Below are 17,758 nucleotides of genomic sequence, written 5' to 3'. Positions count from 1 at the left end.
AAGCTTCTGGCAAGGGAGTGCCCATTCACAGAGGAGACGGCACACTGCATTTGTGCATAATGGACCTCTCTGGCCTGGCCTCCTTCTGGTCATCTTCTGCTGGGGATGGATCATCTGCTGCTTTGTCTCTGTGCTGGGTGTGACTGGAGCATTCAACCACTTCCAGTGCAAAGACAAAGTAGAATTACTTACTCTCAGGAGAGGCTTTCTGTTGTGTCTCTGCATGAGTCACTAGTATAAACTTATCTCCTTCCACAAAGTGACATACAGAAAGACGGACTCAAACGGGAATAGGCTTCTCAGAGGCAGGTGATTCTTATTCTTTCACAGACTATTCTTTCACAGACTAAAAGTGATAATGGAGGAAGCCGGCAGTTAGTGGAAAGGTGTGGCTCAGTTATGAACATTTTGGGCAGTTTGGTGCTATTGTACACCCTGGCATGATGGGATAGTGGAGGCTTGACAAGGGTCACATGGGATGCAGGAGAATGGCATTGATTCAGTTTTTTGCAAGGTTCACATCTGAGTAAGAAAGACAACGTCAGGAGCTTCCTTTTACATCTGTATTCATAAATGTATTCTACAAGCAAATAACAGTGGATAAAATTAGCAGACATCTGGCAGGGGCACGTATTTCAAAGTTATTTTGGTCTGAACGTATAAATCACCGTATAGAGAATACGATTGGTAGCTGGTCTTAATAAATAGTGAGTCCTGCCTGCCTGAAATGCAAAACAGATGTATCTTTGTTCTTTTCAAACTGACTTTGATGAATAAACTATACGTGACGTCATATCCAAGCTATTGGATGTCTTGAGTCCAGCCGAAAAATCTTTTAGATTTTTTTTTTTAAATTAGTTTCCATTGTAGACTTCAGCGAGCACCCAAGTGAAATGCGGCTCACTACTCTCAAAGCAAACAGAAGCAGGTTCAGAGACTCAAACCATTCTTAGTCCAAACATTTATATGTGGCATTACTTACTGCAAGTTCTGTTCTCCTGTGTGGCACTAAATTTTTCCCTCTCTGCCTTCAGCAAGACCAGGACCGTTGGGGTCTTCGGGGTTTTTTTGGGGGGGTTTTTTTTGAGAGAAAGAGAGAAAAAGAAAGGAAAAGCCAGTAAACATTACCAAGAAGGAGACTGTTTTCTTCAAATTGAACTTACAAATAGCTCTTGCTTTGACATGAGTGATATAAACTTTTCTAGGTAAATATATCTATATTGCTCCGGTGCATCTTCCCCCTTCCCCCTCCCCCCCCGAAGATTAACTCAGCAGTTGGTTTTGCGGAGTGCCCTCGTGGGTCAGAGAGTCAGATCTTTCCCTGCAGGTGTTTCATCCATAAACAAGCGCTGGCAGCAGCTTTCTCCTTCTTTACGGCATCCCTTTGGAATTTAACTTTTCAGATACAAATACTTGGAGAAATTGGCAGCAGAAGAGTACGAGAAGGAGCTGAGAAGTCGGAGTGTCTCCAGGGGCAGGAGTGACTTGCCTCTGAACTTGGGGGTTTCTTCTGTCTCGCCGGCTCCCATTCCCCAGTGTGTCAGTCCGGGGTCAACAGATTCTCAGGAGGAACCGAGCACCCCTGTGACATCTGGCGGGGGTCTTCCAGCCTCTGAAGGTAAGTGCCAGTGGACCCCAGAGGGGGGCATTAGCAGCTGTTCGTTCCTCATGGCGGCTTCAGCAGGTGCAGTAGGTGAGATTTCAGGGTGACACATTTTGTATAGGGGATGTTGCTTCTGGCAAGCCTGTTATTTTATTTTATTTTTTACATCTATTTTTGCTTGTGAACGAATGCTGAAATTCAGAATGTTATTCAAATACTTCCTTTTGACTTCACAAGTTTTTTTTTTAAAAAAACACCTCCAGCATCTATTGCACAACATTTAGCATCCTAATACTTGCTTGGCAGTGCTTACAAAGCCAGAACCCAAAAGACAGGTGATCCAGCCAGAGTTAACCGTTGACAGCCAGTGTGGTGAAATGGTTAAGAGTGTCTGATGAGGATCTGGGAGACCTGGATTTGAATCCCCACTCATGCCACAGAAGCTCGCTGGGTGACCTTGGGCCAGTCACACACTCTCCGCCTCACCTACCTCACAGGGTTGTTGTGAGGATAAAATGGAGGAGAGGAGAATGAGGTCCCCATTGGGGGGGGGAAGTGAGATATAAAAGAAATAAATGAATAAGCACTTTGAGGTCGCCTCGGTTTCAGCAGGAGTGCTAAGCACGTCAACTCAGTGAGATTTAAATTCTTAATTCTGGTTGGATCATGCCTTGAAAAGCAGTGCCTGTTCCAGGCTAGGTTCCAAAGGACTGCCCAGTAAAACTCATGTGTGCCTTATAGGGCTGGTAAGCTTTTCCCCCCATCTTAAGAGTCATAATACATCCAGCTTTTGCATGCTGCTTTTGGAACCCGGAGGGGTTCACACTTGATTCTGAATGCAGTTTGTGGAGCTGCTTCGGGAGAGCCGAGAAGCCCTTCTGCACATGCAAGAAGAAGTCACAGGTGTTTAGAGGGGGTTGAATTTTGCCCATGAGGATTCTCCGAAAGAGGCGTGACTGTGGAACTGCCAGGACTATCCTTTCTGTGCGGGCAATGCTGGATGGGAAAAACAGAATCACTGAAAAACTGCACTTTGTGGAGGCGAATGCATTCTTATATGTGTTGCAGAGTTAGGAACAGGCTTGCAACAGACCAAGTAGCTGGGAAAGAAATGGGAGACGCAGAGTGGCGTATGACCAAGCCAAAGTCCGTCACTTATAAATCCCACTGGTTTCAGTGGTGAGCAGCACATGCCCAGCCCTTTCCTGCTGAGATTCATGGGCTTAATTTTGGCTGGCTTGTCCCATGATTGGTTTCTTATGAGGTTTCTTTGCAATTGCCGCTGGTGCATGCAGAGAGATTCTGTATGTGTATGACTTCTTTCCTTCAAGGTAAGATGCTTAACTTCTTTCTGAAGGGGGTGAAACTCTCTCAAATGCTTTACCTTGCATGGTTTTGAGGTCAGTGCATGTGTGGGGCCAGTGGTCACTGTTGTGTCCCTTGATTTGGTTTTGTCCCCAGGACGTGTGTTTGGTGTCCTGGCTTTTGCGACTTCAGCTTCTTTGCTTTTATTGGCCCCAGTTGCTTGAAGCATGCTGTGAGAACAATGCAAAGAAGGATCGGTCGTAAACTCTGACTTTGAGGGCTCTCTGTCGTACTTCATTTCGGCTCGCATGGCTTCTTCCCTGCATTACCATTTTTGTTTCTGATCATTAGAATCTCTCCAACTGCCGCGTGTCTGTGAAATCACTTTGATTCAGAAATGTTCAGAATGGCAGCGATTAAAATCCAGTGTCAGGCATCTTTTCCCCCTCACTAATGTTAAGGTGTTGGTTTTTTTTTCCGAATCTGCACAGAGAGTAACTATCTCTTTTATGATTATTATTTTAGCATCTGTCTCTGGGAATTAGTCCAAACACTACAATATAAAATGGAGTGCTTCGGGTATGTGCAGGGAATCACTGTCTAGCAGGTGCACCTCACTCTCCCTAGTGGAGGTGTGGCATGGCTTTCAGCAGACCGCAGGTGCTCCACGCTTTGCCAGAGGAAACCTTGACAAAAATGCACACAGAAGTTTCTGAAGCAGCTACGTGCACAGATGATGAGTGTGGGATGCTCAGAGCAATTTCCATCCTCTTAGTGGACTGACTGGTGCAGAGAGCAGTGAAACCCTGCTGCTCTTTCTCACCACAGTGCTCTAGGTCAGGGTTCCCCAACATAGAATCATAGAGTTCGAAGGGACCACCAGGGTCATCTAGCCCAACCCCCTGCACAATGCAGGAAATTCACAACTACCTCCCCCACACACCCCCAGTGACCCCTACTCCATGCCCAGAAGATGGCCCAGGTGCCCTCCCTCTCATCATCTGCCTAAGGTCCTAGAATCAGCATTGCTGACAGATGGCCATCTAGCCTCTGCTTAAAAACCTCCAGGGAAGGAGAGCTTACCACTTTCCGAGGAAGCCTGTTCCACTGAGGAACCGCTCTCACTGTTAGAAAGTTCTTCCTGTTTAGATGGAAACTCTTTTGATTTAATTTCAATTTGTTGGTTCTGGTCTGACCATCTGGGGCAACAGAAAACTACTTGGCACCATCCTCTCTATGACAGCCCTTCAAGTACTTGAAGATGGTTCTCATTATCCCCTCTCAGTCGTCTCCACTCCAGACTAACCATACCCAGCTCCTTCAACCTTTCCTCATAGGACTTGGTCTCCAGATCCCTCACCATCTTTGTTGCCCTCCTCTGGACACGTTGCCCATGGATGCCGAGGTGCCCACCAATACTTCCCTTGGTGCCCACCTGGTTTTCCATAAAGTGCGGGGTCAGCGTGAAGTAGGGCTAGGGGTTGGCTTCCCCCATTCAAATGAAAGGATGAGGAGGACTGGTAAGCACCAGGCTTTCCTTGGTCAGTGTGCCATTCCACTCCCCTTTGGGGATTTCTTTCTGGATAGGAGGTGTGAGGAGGGGAGTATTCCATTTGGCTCCATGTCTGGAGGCATTAGTTTTGGGGTGGTCCTCACCACCCCCTCTCAAAATTCCGGAAGTGCCCTCAGCCTCAAAAGGACTGGGGATCCTCACTCGAGGTCATTACCACAACGGGGTAATGCACTTTCCCTATTCCCAACCAGCACCCCTTCTTGCCCGTATGTTACGCTTTCATGAGGATGGATCTTGCCCTAGATTGCATTCCTAAACCAAATGCCACTGAATCTGTGGCCAAACTCAGCAAGATGCTGGGAGCTCTGCATTGAGAGCTCTCGGGCATTTTTCTTTTCCTTTTATAAATAGGAACTCCGTTCGGATAGAGTCCGCAGCACGGGAGACTTGTGCTTTTCCCCCCGCGGAGCTGCTGACTGCCCTGCTGGGGAAACGGTGCGAACAGGATACAGAATGATAATATATTTGGCCTTCCTTCCATTTTTTTTAAAAAAAGGATAACAACAGTAATAGCTAGCCTGGCAGAAGATGGCTTCATACATTCTTTATGGGGCTTAAGTCACTCTCCAACCCAAATCTAAATCAGAACTGGGGATGGTAATTTTGTACAACCGGAGCTGAATTTACACAAAAACTAAATCAATTACAGTTTATGGCTTCAGATTATGATCACAAAAACAAACAAACAAACAAAACCTAAAAATGACAAAATTACCATTTTGTCAGCAATGCTATGGGGTCTCTTAAACTTTACGTAGGTTAGGGCCTCAGTATGTCTTAAATCTGCCCTGGTGTCTGTCTGTCTGTCTTACTATTTTAAACATTTGACATTCCCTTTCTTCCTTGTGGTGCTCAAGGCAGCTTACAGCATAGATAAAACACATAGAATAAAATACGTGAAAAACAGGAAAACCATCATTTAAACGCACAACTCAGGATTGCTAGTAAAATTAACCAAATGCAGTCCTAAGTAAAACCATCTTCAGCTTCCTCCTAAAGATTAACCAGGTGCACCTCTCTGGAGAGGTTGTTCTACAATCGTGGGGCTGTCACTGAAAAGACCCTTTCTCGTGTACTCATCAAACGAGCTTTTTTGATTGATGGGACAGTAAGGAGGGCTTGAAGATACCCCTTGAAAATCAGGTGGATTTCCGATGCCGCCCAAAAACTGATGAAGCCATCGCCCCCCTGCACCTCCCCCCCCTCAGGGAGCCTGTTTCACAAAGATGGAGCCGTTTGTGAGAAGGAACAGACTGTAGTAGAAGCCAAGTGGGTAACCTTAAATGGGAAGATGACCAAAACGTTGCAAGTGCAGCAATGAAGCTGGCACGTGGGGTTGCCATCAGTTCAAACCCCTGAGAAATTATATGTACGAAGAAAAAGGAAGAAGCGTGGGGGGAGGGGAAATAATAACTCTCTTGTTTATTTATTTTCCTTCCTTGGGGCCTCTGGAAGCCTTCCTAACAACTTGGACCAAGGGGTCATGTAGCCCAGCCTTTGATTCCCACCAGTGGTCAGCCAGATACTTCCTGGCGTTCAGCAGGTGGGCGCGGAAGGGGTTGAACACGTGAAGCTGCCTTATACTGAATCAGACTCTTGGTCCGTTAAAATCACTATTGTCTGCTCTAACCGACAGCAGCTCTCCGGGGTCTCAGGCAGAGAGGGTCTTTCACATCCCCTACTTGCCTAGTCCCTTTAACTGGAGATGCCGGGGATTGAACCTGGGGCCTTCTGCATGCCAAGCAGATGCTCTACCACTGAGCCACAGCCCCTCCCCTAACCACAGCCAGGAGTCACCACTAGATTTTTCCTGCATGAAGCTTTACACTTCCAGAAAGATCCCGTTATTTACGTTCACAGATCCTTCAGTCAAATTAGTGCCTGATATTAGACTGCCGTTTCATTGTGATTTGGGGCTTTGGGTGAAATACGGTGGCTTGTATGCAGTCCCTCCTTTCATTTAGCAGTAAGAAGTTAGAGAAGTGTGGTGAAATCATAAAATCCAAAAGAATTTTGTTCTGGATGTTGGTCGTTTTCTTGTCCAGATTTGTTTGGGAAAAACCATTGGAGATAGACTTTATGACTTTGGAAAAAGATATTCTGACACTTTCTCAAAGTTAAGGTCACAAACCTCCCGCATATTTTCCTGAGCCTGGCCCGTTGAAACAGTCCTCTTATGTGAGTCTTGATAATTTCAATGGGATTTGTATAGGAGGACTGTTAATTTGCCATCTTAGTGCTTAGTTGTGCGTTGCGCTCCCAAGCAGTGCACCTGACCCAATAACTCAAATCAAACATTAAAGCATAAACACAAAAAACACAGAGGCTAGTTTGGATGAAATGGCACAACTTTATTGATTGCAGCAGCAAGGCATTGGCATGGCATGGGGGCATATCCAGACATCGACCTGCCACCCTGCAGGCCGATGCACATCTTCCCAGCATCCTTGCTGGGAAGGCGAGAGATGGCAGTCCAGGGACACACGAGGGCGGCAGCCAGCTGTGTGGTCCCCTGCCACTCAGAGGAGGCCCGCCTGACAGCTCATGGCAAGGCCTGCCTCCCAGACAGCCCGAGTGAGGCTCGTCCCTGGCAGCCTCCCATCTTGGCATGTCCACATCCAGCCGCCTCCAAAATCCCGTACCGGGATCCTCCTATGGGAAAATTGGCACTCAGGCCGCTTTTCCCCAAAACTGGAATACTGCCCCAATGCCAAACCGCCAACAGTTGTGCGGAAGGAAAACTTACCAACATATAACATAGCGGAGGGTGGGTGGGTCAAAGTGCGAAGGAAGGAAGAGGAAGCGCCGGCGCGCGACCCCTCCTTTTATGCAGCAGGCCTCCGGCGGGCCCCACCCCCCGCAGCAGCCCTGAGCCGGTTGGCTCAATCAACCGACTCCCAGCCCACACAGGAAGTCACGTGGCTTCCCAGCTGGGAGTCGAGCGGAGCGCCGCCATTTCCTCGCCGCCGCCATTCCAGGGCAGGCGCGGGGGGCCCCGGCCCAGCCGGGAAGCCCACGAGGCTCCCAGCCCTCTGGCTACCGCCCCCGGCTACAGCTCGTCCGCGCCCCGCCCGGCACAACCCGGCAACCTGAGGCCTCCGATGAGTCGTGGCCCTGTTTGGTCATGTCCCAAACATCTGCTAAGCCAACATGTGGCTTGGGACCCAAAAGTGGGTTTGAAAGCCTCTGAAAGTGGGCCACGGGGCCCCCTGCCCTTTCCTGTGATCTCTTTTGTATTTTAGAAACCAAGCGCTGACCCTGGTAACACACATTAAAGGTAAAAGTAGTCCCCTGTGCAAGCACCAGGTCATTACTGACGTCACATCCCGACGTTTCCTAGGCAGACTGTGTTTACAAGGTCGTCTACACTTTACCCCCAGCAAGCTGGGAACACATTTTATCGACCTCAGAAGGATGGAAGGCTGAGTCAACCTTGAGCCGGCTCCCTGAAACCGACTTCCATTGGGATCGAACTCAGGTCGTGAGCAGAGCTTTTGACTGCAGTACTGCAGCTGGCCACTCTGCACCACGGAGCTCCTATGTCAAAGATTAGTTGGTATTTTTCTTCACTGCATATATATGTTGTGATCAACTAAAATGTGTCCTGTTGGTTACTAGAGTGAGTTTCTTAGAATCTTAGTGGGGATTAGAGGGAGTAATGGAGAAGGAGAGGGTGATCAAAGGCAGGAACGTAACCTCCATATGCAAGGGCTAGGCATGTCAGCATGCCGCTTGTTCGGGGGTTCATAGTGGGGGCAGCTGGGAGCCCTTGTGCAATGTTTTTTGGTTTCTCTCAAACATCTGCTTAGCCACTATAGAAAACAGAATGCTGAACTAGATGGGTGCCTCGCTCATAGTTTGTCTAGAGTGCCAAAAACCTTCGGCCAGTCCTGGATGGATCACTATACCGAAAAGGTTGGGAATCACTGTGCTAAGCCACTGTGGCAGCCTTCACACAACCAAGTGGTACCACCTGGTTTTAATCCATAATTTCTGAGACAGACTCCCCATATCTCCTGCTACAAAACTCCCCTCTCCATTACCCTTTCTTTATGGTTAATCCAAATTCTCCACCAAAAAGGCAAATCACAGTCTAATGGGTCACTGCAAAGCTCCGCTAAGTGTCCATTGTGATTCCGTGTAAACTGCAATAGTAGAACGGCCAAGCTGGTAACAAGCAAAAAAAAAGTTGGAAGAGTATTTGTAGATCAGCAGAGGTGATTTCAGGAATGCACAACATTGAACATGCATGCTTCCATTCCCATCACTTTCACACAGCCATTTTCTCTGCTCTGCAAGCTGTGGGCTACTTGACTGTGGATACCTCTGGCTGTTTTCTGGCTTCTTCACAGCAGAAAATAACTTGCATGTGAAAATCTGCTGGTTAGCTGCAAATGGAGATGAAGGCGAATGACTGGATTTCTCCCTCTGTCAGTGATAAGATGAAGAGGAGGAGATCACCAGCATGTGCCAGACGCCAGCTAGTTAGGAAGCCAATTTATGCCATATGCCGGACCATTGGAAGCCGAGTCTGGTGCCAGATGCCAAGCGGATGTTTGATGTGGCTATTCTGAAGAAAACAGGCCTGAGGAAACAGCTGCTTTCTGTCAGCTCGATGCATGACTCTGCCCTTTCTAAGCATTAGCGTTTGCTGTAGTCATAAAACTAACACACTTGATTTATGGCGCGTGCATGTTTGTGAGTGTGTGTGTGTGTGTGTGTGTAAGCATTCCACACCAGGTGAAAAATCATTTGCTGTGCAGACTTCCTTTCAACAGCTGAAAGCCACCTTGTTTGTGTAGCTTTCCCCCCCCTCTTTGTCATTGAACATTGCTTGCTTGAAGTCACTGCTGTATTTCAGCATCCGTTGTGGATGGGATATTAAGGTACTTGATACCTAGATTGCCGAACTCTTCGATATATAAATATATATATATTATTCATATAAACTTCAACATTTGATGCCACTTGACTCAGGCAGCAAATGGCAGACTTACAAAGCGTCTGAGCGGAGCTACCGTCCAACGCTGTGTGTCAGGCCCGGCCATTTCTGAAAGACAGCCGCTGAGGAGTCTTGGAGGAACCAAAGCTGACGGAGCTCACTTGGCTGCAGACAGCAGGAGGCACTCCTCTAAGTGAATCTCTTTCTCCGTTGTTCTTTCCACCAGTGAGCGCCAGTGAGCCCGAATGCGAACCGGAAGCGGAGCCAGAGAGAGAAACAAGCCCAGAGCAGGACGAGGAGGGAGCAGGAACGCCTCGCGAGGCAGAGGCTGCCGAGGTGGGGCCAGAGAGCGAAGCGGAGCAAGGCCCAGAGCAAGAACCAGAAGAAGGCACCGTCCTGAGTGAAAAGGAGCGCCAGAACGAGGAAGTGAACGAGAAAGACAACTGCTCGGCCTCCAGCATCTCCTCGGCCAGCAGCACTTTAGAGAGGGAAGACAAGTTAACCAGTGACAGTGAGGCTGGTACGGTGGAGCCTGTTTTCCCCATCATGGTTGGCCGTCTTTGTAATGTTGAAACGGCAGCTTCATTTTAACATGTGTTGTAAGAAAACAAAGCAGTGCGCTCAGGTTATCACTGGGGAGTCCTCCATTATTAGAAGCTCACTACACAGCTATTCAGTATAGAGTTCAGGGGAGGTTTTCTGCATAGAGCTGGGGTGTCAAACCTACAGCCCAGGGGCTGGTTCTGGCCCCTTGAGAGCTCTTATCCATCCCACGAGCCAGCCAAGGCAGCCACCCACACACACACACACACACCAGTCCCGATCTGGGCTGGCGAGGCCTGGCCCGGCCCAACCAAGTGACCTTCATGTCATATCTGGCCATCGTAACAATTGAGCTCGACACCCCTGGCGTAGAGTCTCAGAGTTGGAGGCATCTGGCTGCACTCCCTAAAGTGTTCTCAGTATGACTGCCTGCACTCACATTTCAAAATTCCTTTTAAATTCACTGCCTGGACAGAAACAAAGTTGAGGGATGTGCATTGCCATCAGTTGATGTCCACCTCAGTGAAAAGGGACCCTGAAAGTCCAGGATAATTACCTTCCAAAGCAGATACACACTTTTCGTGATATTAGGATTTTCCAAATTGCTACTTCACACATTCCTTCAGGACTTGGCACTAGTGTGCCTTTTTCCTATTTAAAGACTTAGCTGCTTGGCAACGTACTGCCTTATTTGGGACTACTTGTTCACTACTCTGAATAGGCATTCCTGGAAATGAAAAAACGTCAGACAACTTTGTTGATCAGCAGACTTGGCATGCAGTTGGCAACTGAGCTCCTAGGGAACACACTTCTTTGATTCCTCTGCTTTCCTTCTCTTCGTCAGACAGCAGAGATTTACACATAGACTGTCCCGAAAAGGCAAGAATGACAGCTGGATTTAGCCTGTATTGGCATACAAGCATAAACCTTGTATTTACAACAGAACATTTTGCACCACATGTTCTGTGCATCAGACGCCTTGGCTGTATTAAAGACATAAACCTTTTCTCTATTGTGCAAATTAACATGGGCAGGTTGAGTGTATTGCGCAGTTACAAGACCAGGCCACGCAAGTGTGGAATTTGGGCTCAGAATTCCCTATTATTATTATTTTTTATTTTTTTATAAATTTTTATAATTTTTTATAACATAACACAAAAAACAAAAAACAAATACAATAAAAAGAGAATCAGCATAAGAAAATACAAAAGAGTATCTATATATACTTATTCATACTTATTCATACATTCGTAGTTACAAAATTATGAAAACCAAAAAGATACCCCTTCAACCCACCACCCACCTTAAAAAAGTGACCCTTCACCCGACTTCCGAAGAAGTGTCTTAACAGTTTTAAAAATATCTATTAACAGTATAATATGAAAATATCAAAACTAGTTTCTGTAACTCACTAATTAAAGTAGTAAAATCCATTTTTGCCAGTTTATCCCAATATGTGGCGGCCTTTGCCCAAGTTTTTTTAAATTCTTCCATATCTTTTCCATGTAGGAATTCGGTTAGTTTGGCCATCCTCATATACATCCAAAATTTCTCTCTCCAGTCACAAATGGAAGGTTTATTCACTTGCTTCCAGACTTTAGCTATTACAATTCTTGCAGCAGCAAAACTATATTTGCAAATAACCCTATCATTATTAGACAAATTTTTTTTGTGGAATTCCCAAAAAACAGAATGCAGGTGTTTTTGGTTTTTTTACTCTACCATTAATCAAATTATTAGTTTCCCTAATTACATTTTTTCCAAAAAAGTTTAATTTTTTTACATATCCACCATACATTCATAAAAGTGCCTCTTTCCATTCCACATTTCCAACATAAACCCATATCTCCTTTTTTCATTTTAGAAATCATCACAGGAGTTATATACCATCTATAAAACATTTTATATAAGTTTTCTCTGATTTCATTGGTTATTGTAAATTTAAATTCTCTCTTCCATAAATTTTCCCATATTTCCAAATCGATATTAAATCCTAACTCCTTCATCCATTTCACCATTACTGGTTTAATTCTTTCTTGTTCTAAATTAGTTTCAATTAATAATTTATATATTCTTCCTATCAATCCTTTATTTCCCTTTATTAATATTTTTTTCCAGTTTGGATTTATTTTTATTAAATCCAAGCTGTTTATCTTTATTAAATATATCTTTTAATTTATAATACAAGAACCAGTCCTTAATATTAAGTTCTTCTCTACTTCTTAAAACCCATTCTCCCTCTTTACATTCAATAATTTCCCTATATATATCCATTTCTAAATTTAAATGTATCCCTCTCTTCATATAAGCTTCTACTGGATTGATCCATCCCGGGGTCTTATTTTCCAAAATCCTTCTATATTTTTTTCCAAATTTGAAATAACCCAACTCTAATAATATGAATATTAAAATCTTTATTTACTTTCTCCTTATCATACCATAAATATGCATGCCATCCAAAACGTAGGTTAAAACCTTCTAATTCTAATAATTTTATATAATCTAACAAAATCCAGGTCTTTAACCAGGCGAAACAGGATGCCTCATAATACATTCTTAAATCTGGTAATCCTAAACCACCTGTTTCCTTTAATTCAATTAAATTATTATATGCTATTCTGTGTCTTTCCTTTCCCCATAGGAAGTTTAAAATATCTCTTTTCCACATTTTAAATATTTTGAACCCTTTTATAATTGGTAGATTTTGAAATAAAAAAAGCATTTTGGGTAAAACCATCATTTTAATTACCGAAATTCTACCCCATAATGACAGAGGAATTTTTTCCCAATTTTTCAAATCTATAATAATTTGCTGCCATATCTTTATATAGTTATTTTTAAATAAATTTAAATTATTTGAGGTTAACTAAATACCAAGATATTTTATTTTGTGCTCAGTAGAGAAGCAGAATTCCCTATTATGAGATTCTCGGCTTTATTTTTGCAAAGAGTTTGTAAGTGCATGCGCAACACCTGATGAAAGCTCAGGGTAAATGGAGGGGGGGATAAGTGTTGGGCATCTTTGTTGTTAACCTTGCTAAGGAGGTTGGCATCTGTGCTTGTAGGGCGTGCCAGATCTAGTGGTTAGGAGCCGAGGCTGCATAGCTCTTCTCCCTTCTTCCAAGTGGCACTTATCCATCCCGTTTATCCATTTGCACCATGTATATGGTAGAAGTTTCCACTTTTCTGCAGAGTTTGGGTAGCTTTGCCACAGAATTTTGATTTCATTTTTTAAGAATGGATGATATATGTCTTTATAGGCATGTGGCCAAGAAAAATTCTCATTCTCTACAAGAAGTGATTGGAAATAAAACTTATATTGAGGTCTTCAGAGTCCAAATCTGATCCACTCAAATTTTCTAGGTAACTTTTTAAAAAGTACAGTGTTTCATTAACAAAAAGAGACTTGATGTGTTCATAAAGTTTAATTTATGCTGTTTTATTGTATTAGGTTTCTACCCCTCGCTTTCCTGGCACAAGCAGGGCTCAGTGAAGCTAACAACAACCATAATACAATAATTAATACATTTTAAAAAATCATAAAACATATCTATATTACTATAAAAACTTTAAAATTCAAATCAACTGATGATTCCCTCATTATGCCAGATTAAAATAGGGGGAACAATTCTTTAGTAAGATGAAGTTGGTCCTAGAGGGTAATAGCGGAAGACCGATAAAACAAGAGGGAAGCATAGAATCAGTCGATCTGACCCAGTAGAGTCCAGCAGGGGAGGAAAAAGAAAATAAGGGTGGAAAGGGGGGGGCATGAAGAGGAATGTCTGGGTGCGAGTGAGACTCATCAGAGGAACGTTGATTTGCACAATACAAGGGAGGTTCCACATATCTGCATCCATTGCTGGACCTAGAAAGATGTGCCCAAGAGAGGTCTGCCCACGTGGTCTCCAAGGATGGGCTTTATTTTCAGGGCTGAGTACCTGTTTCCTGATGCTAGATTGCCAGCCCTGCATGTGTTGCTGAACTGATAGTAGATTCTCTCAGCTATTATCACACTATTCATGGGTAAAGAACTGCCTCCAAGCTCCCCTTTCTCTCCCCTATATTTGGAGGAGGGGGTAGAGAGCCAGGATGCACACCATTCATTAATGCTGTTGAAGATAACAGCACCCATCATTTGTCAGACATCTGGATACATGCAGAGTTTTCTCCTACCTGTGTAGCTGTATGGATCAGGGCCATTGGATACACAGATAAATAGACCTCCCCAGCCCCGACACCCCAACATCTCTTTGTACTGTTTTGCCCTTGAAATCAGAGCTGTTTGTGCCAACATTCCACTAAGTTGAACTGTTTGCAGTAGGAGGGTTTGCAGACTGTTTGTACCTTTTGTTTTGCCGGCTCTTTATTGGGCTATCATTGTGCTTCCAATCTTAAAAGCAAAGCCATAACAAAATACAGCAAACTGAATATTAAGAACCCTAATTTTTTTTTTCTGAAAGAGAGAGAGAGAAAATGTTTGAGACTTATGCTGCTTGAAGAGATCAGGGTTTCTTGGCCAAAAGTGCCAATAGTTGAAGTAAAAGTGTAGAAAATTTGGAAAATTGGGAGGGGAGTCTTCTTTCGCAATTTCTCTTCAACTGTCTTTTCAAGGAACGTAGGTGTTCATATTCTATCTGTCCATCTATCTATAGATATGTATGCATAAAGTGCCGTCAAGTCACAGCAGACTTCTGGCAACCCCCAACAAGCAGTTTTCAAGCCAAGTGATTAAGCAGAGGTGGTGGGCCTTTGCCTTCCTCTGCAGAGCCTTCCTTGGAAGTCTCCCTTCCAAGTACCAACCCTGCTTAGCTTCCGAGACCGGGCTATTCCATGCTTCCTTCCCTCCCATCTATAAATGTATAGATATATAGATATAGAAAGTCTGTCCCTTATAGGAGGGCAGGGAGCTGTTCCTGTTGGCAGCAGAGGATAGGACTCGCAATGATGGGATTAAATTGTGGGTGGAAAGGGATTGGTTGGATAGTAGGAAACCTTTTTTTACAGTAAGAGTTGTTTGACAGTGGAATCAGCTACCAAGGGAGGTGGTGAGCTCCCCCGGACTGGAAGTCTTTAAGCAGAGGCTGGACAAGCACTTGTCAGGGATGCTCTAGGCTGATGGATTGGACTAGATGGCCTGTCTGGCCCTTTACAACTCTGTGATTCTATGATGGTGACTCCTCTTTAAGCCCAACGGACACTGTTTTACAGAGGTCCGGGCCATCTAAGAGGTCCATGGGGAAGGGCCATAGCTCAGTAGTAGAGCACCTGTTTAGCATGCAGAAGGTCTCAGGTTCAATCTCTGGCATCTCCAGTTAATGTAGGTGGTGTGAAAGACCTCAGTCTGAGACCCTGGAGAGTCACTACCCATCTTGAGTAGACAATACTTACTGTGATGGACCAAGGGTCTGGTTCAGTATAAAACAGCTTCATGTGTTCATGTGTGTGCAGAGAGGACCAAGCCACTGGAAGCTTTTGAGCCCCCCTAGTCATAATAACTTTTTTTAAAAAAATGATGATGCATAATGCCCAAAAAGGTGAGTTTTGAAACTTCTCAGATGCCAAAAAAATTAGCAGATGTCCAAATTTAAGTTCTCTGTTGGGCTTGAGGCCCACACCCTCCTGGCACCCATTCTGCTTGGCCCTACACAGGACTCCATCTAGTGCTGTGCCAGGAATGGACAGGACCTCTTGATCAACAGCCATGGGAGATCTCTGCATTACGGGACTTGCGTTGTACGTGGCGGAAAGCTGTGCCAGATCAGAGCTCCAAACAGAAAGCAAGTTGGGGCCCATTTTCTCCTCTACCTCCTTTCCCATTCCCATTCATTGTTTCTCTGTGGTTTCAGGTCCATGGTTACAGACCATTCAAGATGTCGGTGTGAATGATCAGGGCAGCAATATTCTCAATAACAAGCGGTTCATGCTGGATATGTTGTATGCCCATAACAAGAAGTCCAAAGATGAAGAGGCTAAAGAGCTGGAGGAGAAGGCGGAGGAAAAGGAGGTGGCGGAGGCAGGCGAAGACACCATCACCAGCTTGGCCAGCAGGATCTCAATCCTGCAAGCCACCAAGCAGGCCAAAGGTGAAAGTGTCAAAAAAATGGAGATTGGGGATTTGGACAACCACGGCAGCGTGAAGGCCTTTACGGAAAGATTCAATAACGGCGAGCTGGCCAAAGGCTCAAACTTTCCCGAGAGTGATTTCAGTGAAAAGGTCTCTGAAAAGACACCACTGCCGGCTAAGAAGGAATCTGACTATATTTGGGATCAGCTCCTGGCCAATCCGAGGGAACTTAAAATCAAAGACATGGATTTTACAGACTTGAGGGATGACGACGACTTCGACGCCTTGGACATGGAAATGGGTCCTGCCGACTCTCTGGCTCCCCCTCCCCCTCCCCCACCTTCCTTTTTTGGACTGCCTCCTCCGCCCCCTCCCCTGCTTTATGGATGCCCACCTCCACCCCCACCCTCTGGTAATTTATTAGCTCCCCCTCCCCTGTTTGGCACTCCTCAGGGTTTGGGCTCTCCCCCACTTCACAGGGGTCAGCCAGCTTTCATTAAAAAGAAGAAAACAATCCGCCTGTTTTGGAACGAGGTGAGGCCGGTTGAGTGGCAGCGCAAGAACGACAGACGCTGCAAAGGATTCTTGTGGTCGAAACTGGAGCCTATTAAGGTGGACACATCCAAGCTGGAGCATCTCTTCGAGTCTAAATCCAAGGAACTTCCTGTCACAAAGGTAGTTTTTTTTAGATAATGTATTGATTTTTGATCCTACAAGAAATTAGCCAGCTGTGATAAAATAATCCCAAGAATGTGAAATTTCCAAATATAGTGACCCAATATTGTTTTATGTCTGAGAATAGTGGTGGACATTAAGAAATCCCTCCAAATATGTTTACATCCTCAGATGAAACCCGTTGTCCTTTGCAATGAGAGTAGCCATGAGTGTACCTAATTCCAAATGAGAGGAAGTATGTTTGTGCGGGGGAGAGGTGTCTGCTCTTCTTTGACTTTATGGATATGCATTTTCAAGACTATACAGAGGCAGGGTGCCTCTAGAATTGTGATGACTACATTAACATAAAGGAAATCTGGCAGATGCTGAACCTGGTTTTTCAGGCCTTAGAGCAGATAATCCCTAACATGGCTCCCATGAGCACCATGGTACCCACTAACACCTTTCCTGGTCCCCACCAAGTGCTTTTAGAAAGTGGGCCTTTGTCCAGCAAGGATTCTGATAGGCTGATTGGCCATTGGAGACGGGATTGTTCGGGCAGATTTTTCGAATGTTGCTTTGGCAGAAGCTGCCACCGCAGCGCCAGGATCTTCAGGTTTTGTGGCTGACTTGGGCCTCCTGCAGCAGCCATTTTGTGGTTGCGCCCGCCATACTGTGTCAGCAGTCCAAAGGGGCTCACAGGCTCAAAAAGATGGGGGACTCTAGTCTTAGTATATGAGAAACTAAATGCAAATTCTTTATTATTTGTGAACAGTTGTTATCATGGTAGAGGAGTTTTATCCCAGCCTAGCTTCGACTTTACAGATAGATGTGATTTGTTGTTCTCCCCCCACCCTTAAAATCTGATAACAGTATAAGAAAATGCTCTATGAAGTAAAAAATAAGGACAGTTTTCTCTGAACTCTCTCAGCCCCACCTATCTCACAAGGTGTCTGTTGTTGGGAGAGGTAGAGAAGAAGATTGTAAGATGGTTTGATTCTTCTTCTCCTTCCTGGCCAGCCATTCAGCAAGGAGCTTCCCGATCTACATGGGATTTTAGGGATATGAAAACAG

At 45.0% G+C, this 17,758-nt stretch overlaps 1 protein-coding gene across 1 annotated transcript in view; it reads left to right on the top strand.

Moving 5' to 3' along the window:
- The window catches only part of FHOD3 (formin homology 2 domain containing 3), a 437,196-nt gene that overhangs the window by 351,600 nt on the left and 67,838 nt on the right, over positions 1 to 17,758 (top strand). Inside the window, exons 14-16 of the mRNA XM_056857839.1 lie at positions 1,404 to 1,618; positions 9,650 to 9,943; positions 15,813 to 16,705. Coding sequence (XP_056713817.1) covers positions 1,404 to 1,618; positions 9,650 to 9,943; positions 15,813 to 16,705 — 1,402 coding nt within the window. The remainder of the gene's footprint in view (positions 1 to 1,403; positions 1,619 to 9,649; positions 9,944 to 15,812; positions 16,706 to 17,758) is intronic.

Source organism: Euleptes europaea, chromosome 11, assembly GCF_029931775.1.
Source record: "Euleptes europaea isolate rEulEur1 chromosome 11, rEulEur1.hap1, whole genome shotgun sequence".
NCBI lineage: Eukaryota > Metazoa > Chordata > Lepidosauria > Squamata > Sphaerodactylidae > Euleptes > Euleptes europaea.
Note: the sequence above shows the minus strand (reverse complement) of the source record. Positions and strands in the feature narration are given on the sequence as shown.